Source organism: Dipodomys spectabilis, unplaced genomic scaffold, assembly GCF_019054845.1.
Source record: "Dipodomys spectabilis isolate Male_0828 unplaced genomic scaffold, ASM1905484v1 ptg000600l, whole genome shotgun sequence".
NCBI classification, from domain to species: Eukaryota; Metazoa; Chordata; class Mammalia; order Rodentia; family Heteromyidae; genus Dipodomys; species Dipodomys spectabilis.
The window spans coordinates 1,301,872-1,319,033 of record NW_024871277.1 but is presented as its reverse complement, the minus strand read 5'-3'; the positions used below and the strand labels follow the sequence as shown (position 1 = coordinate 1,319,033).

At 36.1% G+C, this 17,162-nt stretch overlaps 1 protein-coding gene across 1 annotated transcript in view; it reads right to left on the bottom strand.

Moving 5' to 3' along the window:
• Ibtk (inhibitor of Bruton tyrosine kinase) overlaps positions 1-17,162 on the bottom strand; it is a 61,019-nt gene that overhangs the window by 22,651 nt on the left and 21,206 nt on the right. The window contains exons 10-20 of the mRNA XM_042671118.1: positions 14,766-14,943; positions 12,607-12,781; positions 11,283-11,888; positions 10,508-10,594; positions 9,429-9,511; positions 9,312-9,349; positions 8,761-8,857; positions 7,951-8,052; positions 4,489-4,606; positions 1,517-1,577; positions 575-696 (exon numbers count right to left, since the gene is read on the bottom strand). Coding sequence (XP_042527052.1) covers positions 575-696; positions 1,517-1,577; positions 4,489-4,606; positions 7,951-8,052; positions 8,761-8,857; positions 9,312-9,349; positions 9,429-9,511; positions 10,508-10,594; positions 11,283-11,888; positions 12,607-12,781; positions 14,766-14,943 — 1,667 coding nt within the window. The remainder of the gene's footprint in view (positions 1-574; positions 697-1,516; positions 1,578-4,488; positions 4,607-7,950; positions 8,053-8,760; positions 8,858-9,311; positions 9,350-9,428; positions 9,512-10,507; positions 10,595-11,282; positions 11,889-12,606; positions 12,782-14,765; positions 14,944-17,162) is intronic.

The window sequence follows — 17,162 nt, the reverse complement described above, 5'->3', positions numbered from 1 at the left end:
GTCATCATTTATTGAACCAGTCATGGTCTCTAGAGAGGAATTTTTTGAAAAATAGTACCTCATCTATGACTCATCTGCATAGGGCTCAGGAACTGACCACAGACCCAATGGCCCTGAAATTCAAGGACTCACCCTGTCTTCATGAACCCCTCGGCTACAGATTTGCTTATTCTTCAACACTCATACTCCGCAACTACCTTCCCACTTCTCAAACCATTAACACCTTTGCATACTGTCTGCTCCTTTCACAGTCTCTCTATGCTAGGACAATATGCCCTTTTAGTATCTTTTCCATAATCTCAGCAGGTTTGGGAAAGGTGAGTAAGATAAATGTACTTATATAACCTGTCTAACCCGATCACTATGTGACATTCTTTTCATGTTTATAGCTTAAATTTGTTAGAGCTAAAAGTAGCAATTATACACAGTATTACTTTGTCTTATACCAAGAATAAGAAGAAACATAAATATTTATGGCATTAGAATTCTTCAGTCTATTATTTAAATGCAAATATAAGTTTCATGTGTCCCAAACAGCAATAAAAGGAGGAGAATAAGGAAGGAAAGCACTTACGAATAATTTTGTTCCATATTTATTTCTTCTTTCAAGAAGACATCTCCATCTTCTACTTCCAAATAACTAATATCTGGTCCTTCTTGATATGGTGTAATGACTCTCCTATCCATGGCTGGAATCTGCATAATTAAAAGGGTCACATTTCAAATCATAATTTTTACAGACTTTACAAAGTTAACAGAACGTGGTCATTCATTTCAAAATAGTGACATTAACTAGCAAGGCTCTAGAATGCATGACTACCTAAATTCACACAAGGAAAACATTTTCTATATTCACTAAAAAGTTCATTCCATTAATATTGTCAAAAACAAAACAGCCACTAGGCATTGGTGGCTCAAACCTGAAATCCTAGCTACTCAGGAGGCTGAGATCTGAGGATCAAGAACTGAGGGTTCAAAGCCAACCCACTCAAGATAAGAAAGTTTGTGAGGCTCTTATCTCCAATTAACCACCAAAAAAAGAGAAGTGAAGTTATGGCTCAAAGTGGTAGAACATTAGCTTTGAGCAAAATCAGCTCAGGGACATCATCCAGGCTGTGAATTCAAGCCCAACTAGCAAAAAAAAAAAAAGAAAGAAAAATTGTTTAAAAGGATTGATACTAACTGTATCATTAAGTAACTTCAATTTCAATTATCATGGTAGTTATATACAGATTTAACATAATTCTATATTCTTGTTTCTTTTTTTTAAGTTTTAGCAAGGATTATAACAGAGTAGAGTGGGCAGAAATGGAGAAGAGAAAACATGTCCTAATACTCACACTGCACATGGACTTACATTTCATAAATTCTTACTAAAGAATTCTCATTTCTAAAAGACTCCATGTATTTAAAAGCCACAGGAAATTCTTTTCATTAGGAAACTGAATCTAATATGGTATTTTACATAGCACTATTATGGTCACTGAATTCTTCACTGAAAACACAAAAATCTTACCATTTTCCAGTAAAATACAGAAAGATCCTTCAAAACATCTTCACTTAAAACATCAAGAGATCTAAATAGGATAAGAAATAAAATTCTATTTCAAATGACTTAACTGCTGTTAAGATTTTTAAAACAGGTAAAGATGATAGAAGCAGCCTAATAAGAAACACAGTTACTTTTCAAGATTAAGTTTACTAACTGTTATAATGTACTTTTGGAAACAGGAAGATTTCAAGTAAATAGCAAGCATTACAGGAATACTTTAAATAAAACCCAACTCTTATAATAGAATCCCTTTTTTCACAGTTAAGTAGCAAGTTTGCATTTTCTAATCTTCATTGTTAACAACCACAGAAGGAGTACAATACTGAAACTCAGTACAATACTGAAGCTCGGTACAATACTGAAACTCAGTACAATACTGAAAGAACCCAGATTCTATCAAGAACCATCACTGCTACCAACAACCCTATGACCTTTGTTTTCCTGGGCCTTCACGTAGAAAATGAGGTTTGAACTACAACTATATTTCTCTCAGGTTCCAAAGAAGTACAATTCATATACATGAATACATTAATGTATGCTTTTTTAAATTGTTTCTAGCACTAGTCCAAAACAACTTGCACATTGCATCTGTGTCTCATCAATCTTCAATAGGAGGATAACTGATACATTCACTTAGGAGGATGAGTCAGATTTGGTGCTCTGTATTGATACTTGATTAGGAACAATTAAGTTTATATAAACCTTTGCTTTAACTTGTGCGTGTCTACTCATGGAAAGTGTATTTGACATTGCTGAAGGTGATGCCCGTAAGTGGCTAGGCTGACATAGCTGTCTCAACATAATACTTGAGACACATCCTCATACTCCAGTGCAGCATTTTAAATAGACTCAGTGTTTTATTTTTTGATTGCATATTTCATCTGACAAGGACAATTATATTAATGTGGCAATATAGAGTAATGAAACTGTTACTAGTAGTATTGCTAAAACAGTATCATCATGAAATTAAATTAGTCTAAAAACCTAACTAAAATAACACTGTCTCACCCATCTCACAACATTAGTTTGTACTTAAAAGCATTTGCAAAATTACTAATAAAAACTAAAAAGCAAAATAATTTTCTCTAAATTGAGCTCTACCTGACAATTTCTGAATTGTCATTCAGCTCCAAGTAATAGTAAAATACCTTATTTTAATCATGTCTTCAAATTAATTTAATTCAAGATGATTTTGACTTTAAAATGTGACTTACTGGCCTGGGAATGTGGCTTAATGGTAGAGTGGTTGGCTACCATTCATGAAGCCCTAGGTTCAATTCTCCAGCAGCACATACAGGAAAAAGCCAGAAGCGGCACTGTTGCTCAAGTGGTAGAGTGCTAACCTTGAGTAAAAGCAGCTCAGGGACAGTGCATAGGCCCTGAGTTCAAGCCCCAGGACTGGCAAGAAAAAAAAAAAAATGACTTATCTGAATACTACTGGCTCACACCTATAATCCTCACTATCAGGAGGCTGAGAGCTGAGGATATTTCAAAGCCAGCCAGGCTTTGAAAATCCCTGAGACTTATCTACAATTAACCACCAGAAAACCAGAAGTGGGACTGTGACACAAAGAGGCTCAGAAACAGCACCCAGGCCCTGAGTTCAGGCCCCAGGACCTGCCAAAAATAAAAAATTAAAGAGTGAATTATTAAAAAGCTGTTAACTTTATAACAATAAGACAGATGAAGATTTTTCCAATTTTTGCCCAAAAGAAAGGAGTTTCTGGGTTTTTTTTTTTCTTATCTGCATGATAAATGTTAACAGACTCTCTTTTGCAAAGTTTCCATGAAAATTATTAATCCATGAAAAATAATTAATTTACATTCGGCTTTTAGAAAAATGCCCAGTAATCATTATATTCTAATTATCATAACCACTGAAACAAAATACAAAAATAAATACATAGTAGTACTGTTTTAGTTGTTGCCATTATTGTTGTTATTGCAACAAAATACAGAAATAAACTACACAATAAAGCTTTCATATATAAACTGCGACTAAAGATTCTGATCTCAATCACCCATGTTCACTAATATTGACTCATTTTTCTTCCCACTGATGTTATAGTGAGTAAAAGCAACACTCTGATCAACATTTTAAAATGTCTCAAGCCAGGCACTGGTGGCTCACACCTGTAATCCTAGCTACTCAGGTGGGTGAGATCTGAAGATCCTGGTTTGAAGCCAGCCTGAGCAGGAAAATCCTTGAGACTTTATCACCAATTAATAACACACACACACACACACACACACACACACACACACACACACACACACACACACACACACACACACACACACACACACAAAACAGAAACAGAGCTGTGGCTTAAAGTGGTAAAACACTAGCCTTGAACAAAAGAACGTAGAGACAGCATCCAGGCCCTGAGTTCAAGCCCCATGACTGACCAAAAAACATAATTTTAAAAAAATCATTAAAAAATCCTTACCCGTGGTTCACGCCTGTAATCTAGCTACTCAGGAGACTGAGATCTGAGGTTCACGGTTCAAAGCCAGCTTGGGCAGGAAAGTCCGTGAGACTCTTATCTCCAATTAACCACTAGAAAACCAGAAGTGGCACTGTGGCTCAAGTGGAAGAGCACTAGCCTTGAGCTGAAGAGCTGAGGGACAGTGCCCAGGCCCAGAGTTCAAGCCCCACGACCAACAACAACAACAACAACAAAATCCTTATTAACCAAGTGTAGTGACATATACCTCTGTAATGCCAGTCCTCAGGAAGCTGAGGCAGGATCATCAGTTTTAAGCTAGCAAGTCTATAAAACTCACCTTGTCTCAAAAACATAAAATAAAATAAGTGATTAAAAAAAGACTTTACAAATCCCCTATTATTCACTTTCAAACAGTTAGCATATTTTCTATTAGAAATATTTATGCATCTGCTCTTCTAAAACATATAATGTATATACTCAACCAACCTTGCTTCAAGTACAGCTGCCATATTCAGTCCAATAAACTGTAAACAAGACAGTTTCAGCTGTTCAGCATTATACATTGCTGCAAATTCCAGCAGCATAGCAGCATTCTTAAGGGTAACTAAAAAGAAAGAGTTGCAAAACTTGAAGAAAGGCAAGTTACTACAACAAATAAGACAGTTATTTTGAAACTCATAAGACTAGAAAACTTAAAACAAGGAATATTTAAAAGCATTTTCTTATCAAAACCAACTTATACTGGAACAAATATAGAACTCATGTCCTATCACAATAGCTACAGTAGTTTAAAAAGACATGCTCAGTACTGGTGGCTCACACCTGTAATCCTAGCTACTCAGGAGGCTGAGATCTAAGGATTGTATTTCAAAGCCAGCCCAGGCAGGAAAATCCGAGACATCTCCAAATAACCACCAGAAAACAGGAAGTGGAGCTGTAGCCCCACGTGGTAGAGTGCTAACCTTGAGCAGGCCCTCAGTTCAAGCCCCACAACTAACCAAAAAAACCCCGAGACACACATAAAAATCTTGAGAAAAACAAACTGTAAAAGGAGTATTAAGTATCATCTAAAAGCAAACACTATAAGAAAAATATTCTTCCCAACAAAAGTATTCCTTTTGAATACTTTTTTTTCATTGACAACTTTTCATTTATGCAGCACCAAGTAGTTATTCTCTCTTGTATGAAACTAACATATTAAAACTATGAGAAACTGATCAAATACTTCTATAAAGTATTGTCTACTAATCTATCAGAATATATATGTATATATTTGAAAAATACATCTTAGTCTTAACATGATCTGTGCTAGTACAGCACCTAATACACACTGAAAGAATCTGAATTTAGCAACACCCTTATTAACTTATATATGAAGTGTGTATTTTGCTAAAAACCCTCCAGTTACATTCTATCCATACGCCACTAACTACAGCTTCCTGAAACTATTCTTTTTCTCACTGAGTCCTCATCTACAGAGGAACACAACTACTTTCTATATATGACTGCTTCTTTTCCCTCTGAATATTATCCAAAGTTGAAATTACAGACAATAATGGGTCTCAGTTTCATAACTAACCTCATTTCAAATGATGATGAAAACATCTTACATCCTACAGAGTAATAAAAGTGTATCATAGAAAGTTGTTGCGTAGACTTAAGACCTGACCTTGCCCAGCAGTCCATCAAACTATTTTTTTCTAGTTTCTAGGAAGACCATGGAATTCATTCATAGAGACAACTGTGCAGAAGGTGTAAAGAAAAAATATCCACAGAGGTCTAGAAAGTCAAATGGGTGAAAAACATCACCTGTACACATATCTTAAACCTATTATATGCTTATATTTTAATATTTCTTTTCTTGGTCATAAAAGATCAAGGGTATTGTCTTTCTGGTAACTAGCAAATTAATAAACATTAGTCCAGTTTATAGAATTATTTCATCAATTTCTATCAGTGCTCACAGAAAAATAAGGTAGACAACAGAGCTATGCAACTCTTAGCAAGAGCACATTATAAAAATTTAGTAGTAACTTCTTCATGCGTCCTAAAGTAACAAAAAGCAAATCAAATATAAATTTTAAATACCTAAACACAGAGAAGATATAATTACTCCCTGTAGAAATATTAAAGAAAGTAGAAGGATGAAAAGCATTTAAACACTACTAAGACACTACATAAAAGAACAGCGTCAGCCAGGCACCAGTGGCTCATGCCTGTAATACAGGTAATTCAGGAAACTGAGATCTGAGGCTCAAAGTTCAAAGCCAACCCGGGCAGGAAAGTCCGTGAGACTCTTATCTCCAATTAACAACTCAGAAAGCCAGAAGTGGCGCTGTGGCTCAAGTAGTAGAGTTCTCGCCTTGAGCTGAAGAACTGAGGGATAGTGCCCAGGCCCAGAGTTCAAGCCCCAGGATCACACAAAAAAAGACAGAAAGAAAGTGTGAGAGAGAGAGAGACAGAGAAAGAGACAGAGAAAGAGACAGAGAAAAAGACAGAGACAAAGAGAAAGAGAAAGAGAAAGAGAAAGAGAGAAAAGAGCGAACCTTGTCCTCAGCAGAGGGACAGTGGGAGCCAGAAGGTGGGAAAATGTGAACAACACAGTTGAGACAATTTTGAGTTAAAGAATCTTGGCACAAAAGAAAAATAATGAAAACACAAAATAATTGTGGATTTCTAAGTTGAGTGTTCAGGAGAATAGCCACAAAATTAACCAAAATAACAGGAAAAAAAGAGAAATACATATGAATGGAACAAAGCCGTGGTTCACACCTGTCATCCTAGCTACTCTGTAACCTGAAATCTGAGAATTGAGATTTGAAGCCAGCCCTAGTAGAGAAATCTGAGACTTTATCTCCAATTAACCAGCAAAGAGCCTTAGAAGTAAAGGCGCAGCTCTGCTGGTGTAGTACCAGCTGTGAGTGGAAAAGTCCATGAAAGCAGGAATGCCGCGTCCTGATGGTAAGCCTGACTACCAAAAAAGAAAAAGGGGGGTAGAGGAGACTGTGAGAGAAAAAGGAGGGAGGGAGAGAGAGGAAAGGAATGGAATTGGGAGAGGAGAGACAGAGAGAAGGGGGAGAGGGGGCGCAAGAGGGAGGGAGTAAGGAAGGGAGAGAGGGGAAAGACTATGGGGGGAGAGACTGCAAGATAGAGAATGAGGGAGGAAGGAAGAGAAGGGAAAGACTGAGGGGGGAGGAGAGACTGCAAGATAGAGAAAGGGAGAGAAAGAAAAGAAGAAAAGGAAGTAAAGGAAGGAGAAAGGAAAGGAAAGGAAAGGAAGGAAGGAAGGAAGGAAGGAAGGAAGGAAGGAAGGAAGGAAGGAAGGAAGGAAGGAAGGAAGGAAGGAAGGAAGGAAGGAAGGAAGGAAAAAGAGAAAGGATTAAGCAGCTAAATGCAGAGGTAACAACCAAGATGAGAATAAAGATAAAAATAATCTTGCTTTCTAACACTTGAAATTCTCAGTTTGGCTTAACATTTGGGTATGGGGGGGGGGGTTGTTTTTGTTTATTTTGTTGGTAGGAGGGCTTGAACTCTGGATCTGGGCGCTATCCCTCAGGCTCTTCAGCTCCTAGCTCTACCACTTGAGCCACAGTGCCACTTCCTGTTTTCTAGTCATTTATTGGAGATAAGAGTCTCACAGACTTTTCCTGCCTGGGCTGGCTTTGAACCGTGATCCTCAGATCTCAGTCTCCTGAGTAGCTAGGATGACAGGCATGAGCCACCAGCACCCAGCTTCAGTTTGGTTAACGTTTGTATTCATGACTTTATGACACCTTAATAAATGCTATGAGCAAGAATATGAGACCAAGTTTAAGTCCTGGGACAGGCTCATAGTAATAACAACTATTATTATTATTAATGCTGTTTTACTATAATGTAAAACTAAAGTCAATAAAGTAGGCTTGCTTCAATCAGAAAAAATACTGATTCTAATTTAAAATTACTCACGTTTCTCAGTTAGTGCTACTTCACAAACCTCCTTCAATCGAATTATGAGAAGCTGATCAGCTACCACAAGAACACTACAAATAAAATCCACATTTTGAGATTCTAACAAAAAAAAAAAAAGAAAACAAGTATTATTCTCTTTACTTTCTAGACATTATATTTAGTAAAGAAAAATAAACTAAAAGAAAATTAAGGCATTAGTAAAGAAAGAATTCTGATTACTTCTTTCCATATACTGAAATGACTACAATAGTGTATGGCTAGATAACATAGAAGACAGACAGATATACATAGGTGTATATGGATACAAAGGAGTTCTCTAGACTTTCTTATTTAAAACATAATTTATCATCTAACACTTCAAACTACTCTAAGAAGTCTTTAATTCAAAACAATCTTCTTACTTTCAAGTACTATCAATTGACTTAAACCACTGCAAATCTATTATAAACAAAAAGGAAACAATATAAATGTGGGGGGATAGGAGAGAAGAAGGGAAGAGGAATTGCTGGCATCACACAGGTGAACCCTGAAAACACGCTCCATAAAAGAAGTGCTAGACACAAAAGGCTATGCAGTTTGATTCTATTTAGAAAAAATATCCAGCACAGGCAAATCCAAAGACAAAAAAAGAACAGTGATTGCTAGAGAATTTCTAGTGATGGTTAGAAGACAAGATTATTTTGAGAGGTAATGAAAATGCTCTGAAATTACTAAGTAGTGATGGCTGCACATTTGAAATTGGTTAGCTACATGCTCAAGTATATGAAACTTCATAAATCTTGTCCTTAGATAAGCTCTTTTTAGTACCTTTTATCACCACAGCTTCATCAGTATAGAGGTAGTCCAAGATAACTTTCAGTATTTCAGAATGCATTGGCATTTCCAGAGATGCACAACTGGAAGCCTAGGCAGAGTAAGATTACAAAAAAACAAAATAATTCATCTCAAATAATGCAATACAAATAATTTCATTTGAGTTATTAATATGGAAACTTTGGACAGGAAACTATTTCAAAAGCTCAAAACAAAAACCTTATAAAACTGAGACATATATAATTCTAAAGTATTTTATAAAATAGAAATATATACCAAAAAAATAAAATAGAAATAAAGAGCAATTCAGAAAAAAGATTGGTATTCCCAGTATAAATCATAAAAAGGAAATTCTGATTTAGCTTCTAAGCAATGATTTTAACTTTCAAAGATTGCTATTTTCTAGAAGGCTTTAGCATAAATACAAGTTTAATACAAATGAAAAACCAAGTTAAAATATTAATTTCTAATTCTGAATTTCTTTGGCATAAAATTTCCCAAACGTATAAAGTACAGTTATTAGACACTTTCCATTGAAATCTTACCTCAATCCATGAGCTACTCAGCATACTATGGAAATACTCTGAAAGGAATAAAGTTCAAAACAATAAGAATGAAGCAATACTAACAAGTAAATCAGGTGCTAACACAAAGTGACCTACCCAGTCTAGCGCACAGCACACATTTGTGACAGGGAAACTCCTTCCCATCCACTGATTTCATGGTCACATCACACAGAAATGAACTGCAAACAGATGTTTAATTTAAAATCAGAGAAATTTCTTTATATATGTACATCAAATTTATTAAAGGACTTGGTTCAACTTAGCTAAAAGAAGGCAGAATTTAAACCTTGTAGATATACATACAAATACAGTACTTCATCTCCCTACATCTCAGGCAAGTTAGAAAGTTTGAAGGGGACAGAGTTAGATATACACTTAAAAATATCTTTCAGCCGGGCACCGGTGGCTCAGGCCTGTAATCCTAGCTGGTCAGGAGGCTGAGATCTGAGGATCACAGTTCAAAGCCAGCCCGGGCAAGAAACTCCGTGAAACTCTTATGTCCAATCAACCACTAGAAAAACTGGAAGTGTTGCTGTGGCTCAAGCAGTAGAGCGCTCACCTTGAGCTGAAGAACTGAGAGACAGCACCCAAGCCCAGAGTTCAAGCCCCACAATTGACAAAAAAAAAAAAATTTATCTTTCGGCTGGTTTTCCTTTCCTCTTCTAGATAGGGTTATTAGGGACAGTTAAGAGACATCATACTTAACTCTTATTTGTACCAGGCACTGATTAGAAGGCCCCATCTCCTAAGCTTTTCACCTCAATGTACAAATCCTTACAAAAAACTTTTAATAATATATGTTTAGAATACTGTTATCTATTCCTGGAAAAAAATTACACTGAAGGAAATAATCATAATGAAAATAATCGTTTCATTCAGTGGTCTGTATTAAATCCTACTTAAAACAAGAGAAAAATTCAAACAAAGAAAACAAAAATTAAAATTTCTTCTCTTCATTAGAAAGTAATCACAAAGAATAAACTTCTTCCATGTCTTATTGAATAGTTAATGTTATTCATTAATGTTTTCCATTAATATTATTTCAACATTTTATAAATAAATATTAGAAAAAGTAAGAGAGGGTATCTATCTACATATTTGGCTTGTGGGTAAAAGCTCTATTCCCATGCTTATGCATTAAGATATGAAAACTGTATCCTCACTTCCCAACTTACCACTTTTTCTGATTGAGCTTCAGTTTATTACCAGTTTTCTTTGCAATAACATTAATTTTTTCATTTTCAAATCTGACACCATCTAACCTATCAAGAAAAAGTATACGTTAACAATGGATGGATTTATTCCCCAACCAAGACAAAGTCTCAAAAACCATGCTAACAAGTTTAGATCTGAACTCAATTATATTGCTTCCTGAAAATTCCTCAATGCAATCTCATTCCCAGATAAAATAAAACTTCAATTTTGAATAGAATGCAAAATGTTAAATAATTATTACTGACAAAACACAAAGCCAGAACACTATGTGCTTCACTGTTTGCACTAATATATACCCTTCCTGCTCACCACACAGGTTTATACTGCCACAAGCCACAGGTGCCTTGGAAATTAAAAATCAAAAACTCTGCTTTCTGTGACAATACTGTTAAGACATTTACACATTTAAGGAGACTTGTATATCTATTATTGTATATACTGTGAAACTGAAAAGGCAAAGGGATTTGCCCCAGCCAGTAATAGCAGTGGCAGAAAAAATATACTGTACAGGTTTAACACCAAAGATCCTCCCAGTACACTGTAACACACCTCCTATCCATGAATATTTGATCTAGAAGTCCCAGAGATGACTTCCCCAAACAAAGCAAATACACATCCATGTATCTCACCCAAAAAGAGGTAAGGCGAAAGATGGGAGTAAAAAAAAGAAAAAAATGATTTAAAAGGAGAACTTAGTGAGGAAAGTATAGAATAGATATTAAGGAAAAGTCTTACCTACTACTCAAATTACTGAGGCCAAATTTCTTTGCAACATTTTGCAACAATCTTACAGGATCATCCTCCCCATGGCTTTTTCCTTTTTTAGAAGATTTCAGTTTGCTTTTCTGCCTTTCACTAATTGTATGGGCTTGATTACTTTTGTAAACTGCATACGCTGACTTCTGATTATCATCTTCATAGCACTTTATTTTGTTCACATCAGTATTCAGAGAGCCCTGATACTCTTCTGACTTTTTGTTTAAGAGAATTCTTGGTTTGAAGCCATGAGTTAAAAAGTCACAAGTATCTGTATATATAAATTGCAAAAGGTATTCAAACAAATCAGGATGAACTTTATCTACCACAAAGAGATGACACCCTGAAGAATCTTCATCTTTCCGGTAAACATCTGTCAACTCTGAAGAAGTAGTACTATCTGAAAGAAATAATTTCTGAAAAAAGTCAGAGCGCACTGCCAGGACGTATTTATGTGCAGGGAAGATTCTATTGCCAACTTGGAAGGTCACATCATGGATGTTGTCCATTTCATCTGTTTCCCTTAATAGTTTGCCAAACTCTTCAAAAAAGGATGATGAAGACACCACTGGAACTTCATAAAGGCTAGAAATAAAAGTACAGTGTTACTTTAAAGGCTATGAAGAGGAAGCACCTCTAGCTGATTCTCTTGAACATTAATTTTGTATTAAACAGAGACTTTAATTTGGCATTTCGTAAAAGACAAGAATATCACATCAAGTCTTACATATCTTATCAACTTCTAACTTTTCTTATTCCTTTTCATATTCATGTATTTTCTCTCATATTAAAATGGTAAGAATTAAATTTTCCTTTGAAATCAATGTCCTCTTTTTCTAAAAGTAAATGTTAGAACAAATTCAGAAGACTTTCATTAAAAAAAATTAACCATTAAACATATAATTAAAACTATTCGAAGACAATGAAAAGTATAGTTCCCTAACTTTTCTTCTTTTACCTATCTTTTATTTCACAAGAAAAACAAACTGAAGACCAAGCAAATACTTCAAGTCTCAGATCAGAGAACAGGATCACACTAATCAGTTTATAGCCCTCATTCTTTCAGCACTGTAAGAAAGCACCACAACTGCCCACCTACATGTCCCCCACAACAGGGGGACAAGCCTGCCTGACTCACTGCAGAATGTGGGTTTTTTTATTAGATGCTTAAACCTGGGCAGACATGGGCAAACCAGGATGGATGCCAGCCTACATTCTGACCTTCCCTCTTCAACAGTACTCCTGATGTTTCTATTAGTCTACCTCTCTACTTAAACATGACTCAATAACATTTAAGTTATACCTTGCTTTAGGATCCGACTGCAGAATTGCAAAGTTGCATCCACTTGGATCTGTGCTGACACTAACAGCTCTGTGGGCAAAAGTAAGTTTCTCAAGTCGAATCCTTTCATACATACTATTTGTATCAGAGACACAAGACACTTCTGCTGAGGAATGATGTACATTTGATAAAATGTCTGGTAAAAGAAATAGACTATCATTAATTAAGCTTTACAGACAGTATTAAAATAATCTGAAAGTAGAATCAAAAACAATTTTTAAAATATGGAAATAATCTTTCATATATATTAAGTCTGCAGAACCTCTATCTTCAATGCATTAGGCACTACCTACAGGGGATTGTGGTGAGCAAATATTAAGCCATGACTTCATTTCGGTGAACAAACACATCTCTATTCTACGATTAAAGTTAGCCTTTTGAAAGGTAAATCTATTCACATCTCTTAAACTTGGCAATGTGCATTAAAAATATATAAATGTACTATCTTTATAATCTGCCTGTTTCTTCTTCTCTCCCTTTCTTGCATTTATCCAGCAAATACCTGATAAACATACCATAGTTCTGTGATACAGTAATTGTCCATCTACCCACAGAGAAATAGCAGTGACAAAACACATTCCTACGTCCATCAAACCCACAACCTAGCAGGGAAAATAACATTAAACAACTGATTGCATTACAAGTCAAACCCAGGCTATAAAGCAGAACATACAGGGTTCCACATAGACATGAAATTTGTAAAGAATGGATTCTGGCTGTAATGAACACCAGGAATCTACATTATTTTAGGTCCAGAAAAGAATAACTGTGATACTATTGAGGTAGCAACAATCATTAACTGGAGGAAAATGTAAAGATTTTAAACATTTGTAATACAAACAAAAACCGTGATGACTGATAAGATCAACAGAGGAGGAATAGGGATGATCAACAGCAGCCCTTTACAGACAGGAAACTCTAAAAAAAGCAGATGTGGGATCATGAGATCATGACTTCAGTTTCAGAGTACTAAAATATGACTAAAACAAAATTCTAAGGGCTACCAAAATCTATAAAACTATTCTGATACGCTCTCATATTTACTATCATTTCAGCATTACGGGGCTTTACTACCCTTGCCTGAGCACACAGTTACTCCAGTTTCTATGATTCTAAGAAACTTATTATGTGCATATTAGTCTTTGTCTCAGTGAACTGTAAGGTTTATATACATGTAGATTATCACTATATAGATTATCTCTATAAACTTAGGAGTAGGTAAGAAAAGGGGTTCATCATATATTTCTGTATTATTAAAACTTTGTCCTTATCTAAACATAGCAAATATACTTTAAATATTTTCAAACTTGAGTATCTTTAAAGAAATACTGGTATATGCAAAAATTGGAATTTTATGCAGCCACTAGGAAGAACAAAATCATGTCATCTGCAGGGAAATGGACAGATCTGGAAAATACCACACAAAGCAAAGTAAGCCAAGACCAGAAACAGTAAGGATGCATGTTTCTCTCACATGTATATACAGGAGTGACTCTTCACTCAAAATTTAATGAGATTGTAATGGACGGACACAGTGAGAAGGTAGATGAATGGAAAAAGGAAGGGGGACAAATATAGCAAAGACCACTCAATGTACATATGTGATAAGAGAAGTTGTAAATGTGAAACGAGTCTGGAGAAATGGAGGAAAATGATGGAAGGGGTAATTGATTAAGAACCAATGAACACTTAGATGGATGCATTAAATTGTAATCCCTTTGTACAATCTTTTGAAATTCAGAAAATAATAAAAATGAAATTTAAAGAATTTAAAAAATGAATAACTATGCAAAACTAATTCTTTTTTATGATTTAAGAATATAATTTTTGATTAATCATAAATGTTTTTAATATGTACTTTCAGTATATAACTATTTTATTCTTTCAAGAGATGATTCAATGAGGAAATACAATGTACTAGAAAATATACCAAATGCTAGAGACTAGTAAGATATTCATGGCCCTTGCCATTGATCAGTGTGCAAACAGTCTAGCAGGAGACAGGATATAAACTCATCAAAAAAAGTACATAAATGCCCAAAGGTAAACCTAATAATACTTGTAAAATTAAAGGTAAACTGAAGGGTACTTTTGTGTACTGTCCATCTACATAAACTGACCTTTCTTTTCAGAATTCTTTCTTTTTTCTTCAAACCATTTCCCTTTAAATCCTTCCCCATCTTGTGTGACAAACAGAAGTTCATTTCTATTTAAGGCAATATCAGAAATTAAGACTTGGCGTGGATATGCCCATCGACATTGCTTAAGAGAACTGGTAGCTGATCTCCAGCAGAACACCTAAAAAAAAAAATCATACCACAATAAAATTTATATATATAGCTTCCAAAACAAGAAATAACAGTCAAAAAAAACTCTATTAGTGTATTTCAATTATCATTCTTTCTCAGAAAAGATAATACACAGGTCAAAATTATTTTAAAGAGTACTTTCAGGAAAGTACACTTAGCAAACTTGAAACATTAAAATGTATGTCAATACATTCTTCTTAAAGGGATGAAATTTTCTGCTGAGTGCCAATGGCTCACACCTGTAATCCTGGCTACTCAAGAAGCTGATCTGAGGATTGCAGTTCAAAGCCAGCCTGGGCTGGAAAGGCCATAAGACTCTTATCTCCAATAAACTACTTGGAAAAACCCAGAAGTACACTGTGGCTCAAAGTGGTAGAGTGCTAGCTGTGAGCAAAAGAAGCTCAGGGACAGCACCCAGATGCTAAGTTCAAGCCCCAGGACTGGCAAAAGAGAGAAATACGTAATTACTTCTTTGGAGCAAACAATTTTGTTACAATGCTATAGAAAACCAAAATTTTAAACCAAAACAGATGGCCGTCAAGGCCATGAAATGTCACAAAATGCACTTACACACTACTATCCATACCTAAGTGTTAACAAAAGGTTTCATTTCCGCTTTAGGTGAGTCAAGGAAAGATAAGTTTAACTTACCCACCCAGGTCACTAACCCATGATAGGACAATGTAATAAGCCATCAAATCTCCCCACTCTTGGGACAGGGTCAGTGTCCCTAGTTCTGGGGACTGGCTTCTGGGGAGGAACTTAATGATAAAATAAAAACGTACAATAAAAACTCTTACTGGGGGGCTGGGAAGGTGGCTCAGTGGTAGAGCACTTGCCTTGCATGCCTGAGTCCCTGGGTTAGATTCCTCAGCACCACATAAGCAAAAAGGAAAAAAAGCCGGAAGTGGTGCTGTGGCTCAAGTGGTAGAGCGCTAGTCTTGAGCTAAAGAGCTGAGGGACAGCGCCCAGGCCCAGAGTTCAGGCCCCACGAGCGGACCCAAAAAAACAAAAAACAAAAAACAAAAAAAACTCTTACTCGAGGGGCTGGGAAGTTGGCTCAGTGGTAGAATGCTTGCCTTGCATGCATGAGGCCCTGGGTTCCATTCCTCAGCACCACATGAGCAGGAAAACCCAGAAGTAGCACTGTGGCTCAAGTGGTAGGGTGCTAACCTTGAGCTGAAGAGCTGAGGGACAGCGCCCAGGCCCAGAGTTCAACCCCCAAGACCAAAAAAAAAAAACCTCTTACTGGAGTAAAATAATTATCATTCTTACCCTGGGGATTATTCACTTTCAGCCTGCTGAAAGTGTGTTCTTTTCCTAATAAACTTTCATATCATAAGAAAGAAAGAAACATAAGCATAACTCAGTCACATAAGTACAACAAAATCTTAACAGGTAGAAAAATTGTCCTGAGAGTTCAACGGCTGCCCATGGTTGCAGAGACCTTAGTACTCAGAGACAAATGCTGAGATGCAGAGTGGTGTGAGAGGGCTGCCAGGCCTCCCATCCAGCCTCATGCACCTCATCCAGAGCAAGCTTGCAATCACCCATTCATTAGCATTGCATGCCTGACTTTTTTACAAACTGAAAGTGCTCAGTCTGTTCTTTGTTTTGAGATAGGGTCTTCCCAGGCAGCCCAGGCTGGCCACACACTAGCAACCCTCCTGCCTTCTGTTTCCTAAGAGCTATGCCACCTGTCTACAGCTACCAGCAAAAATGAGGGATTTTTAAAACTAAAATGCCCCCATAAACCAATCTATAAGAATGAAAGCACAAAATGGTATCTGCCAAGGTTAAACTAAAGTTATACATATATATACACATACATACATACATACATACATACACACACACACACACACATATGAAAAATAAATGGCAATAAAATTTGCCTATAATAAACAAGTATATGGAGCTTTAAGATTTATTCAATTTTTTTTTTTTTTGCTTGTCCTGGGGCTTGTACTCAGGGTCTGGGCAATGTCCCTGAGTTTCTTTATGTGCAAGGCTAGCACTCTACCACTTGAGCCACAACTTCACTTTCAGCTTTTTCTGTGATTAAATGGAGATAAGAATCTCACAGACTTTCCTGCCTGGGCTGGCTTCAAATCACAATTCTCAGATCTCAGCCTCCTGAGAAGCTAGAATGATAGGCATGAACCACCAGTTACCAGCTTTAATTCTTCAATTACTTTTTTCTTTTTT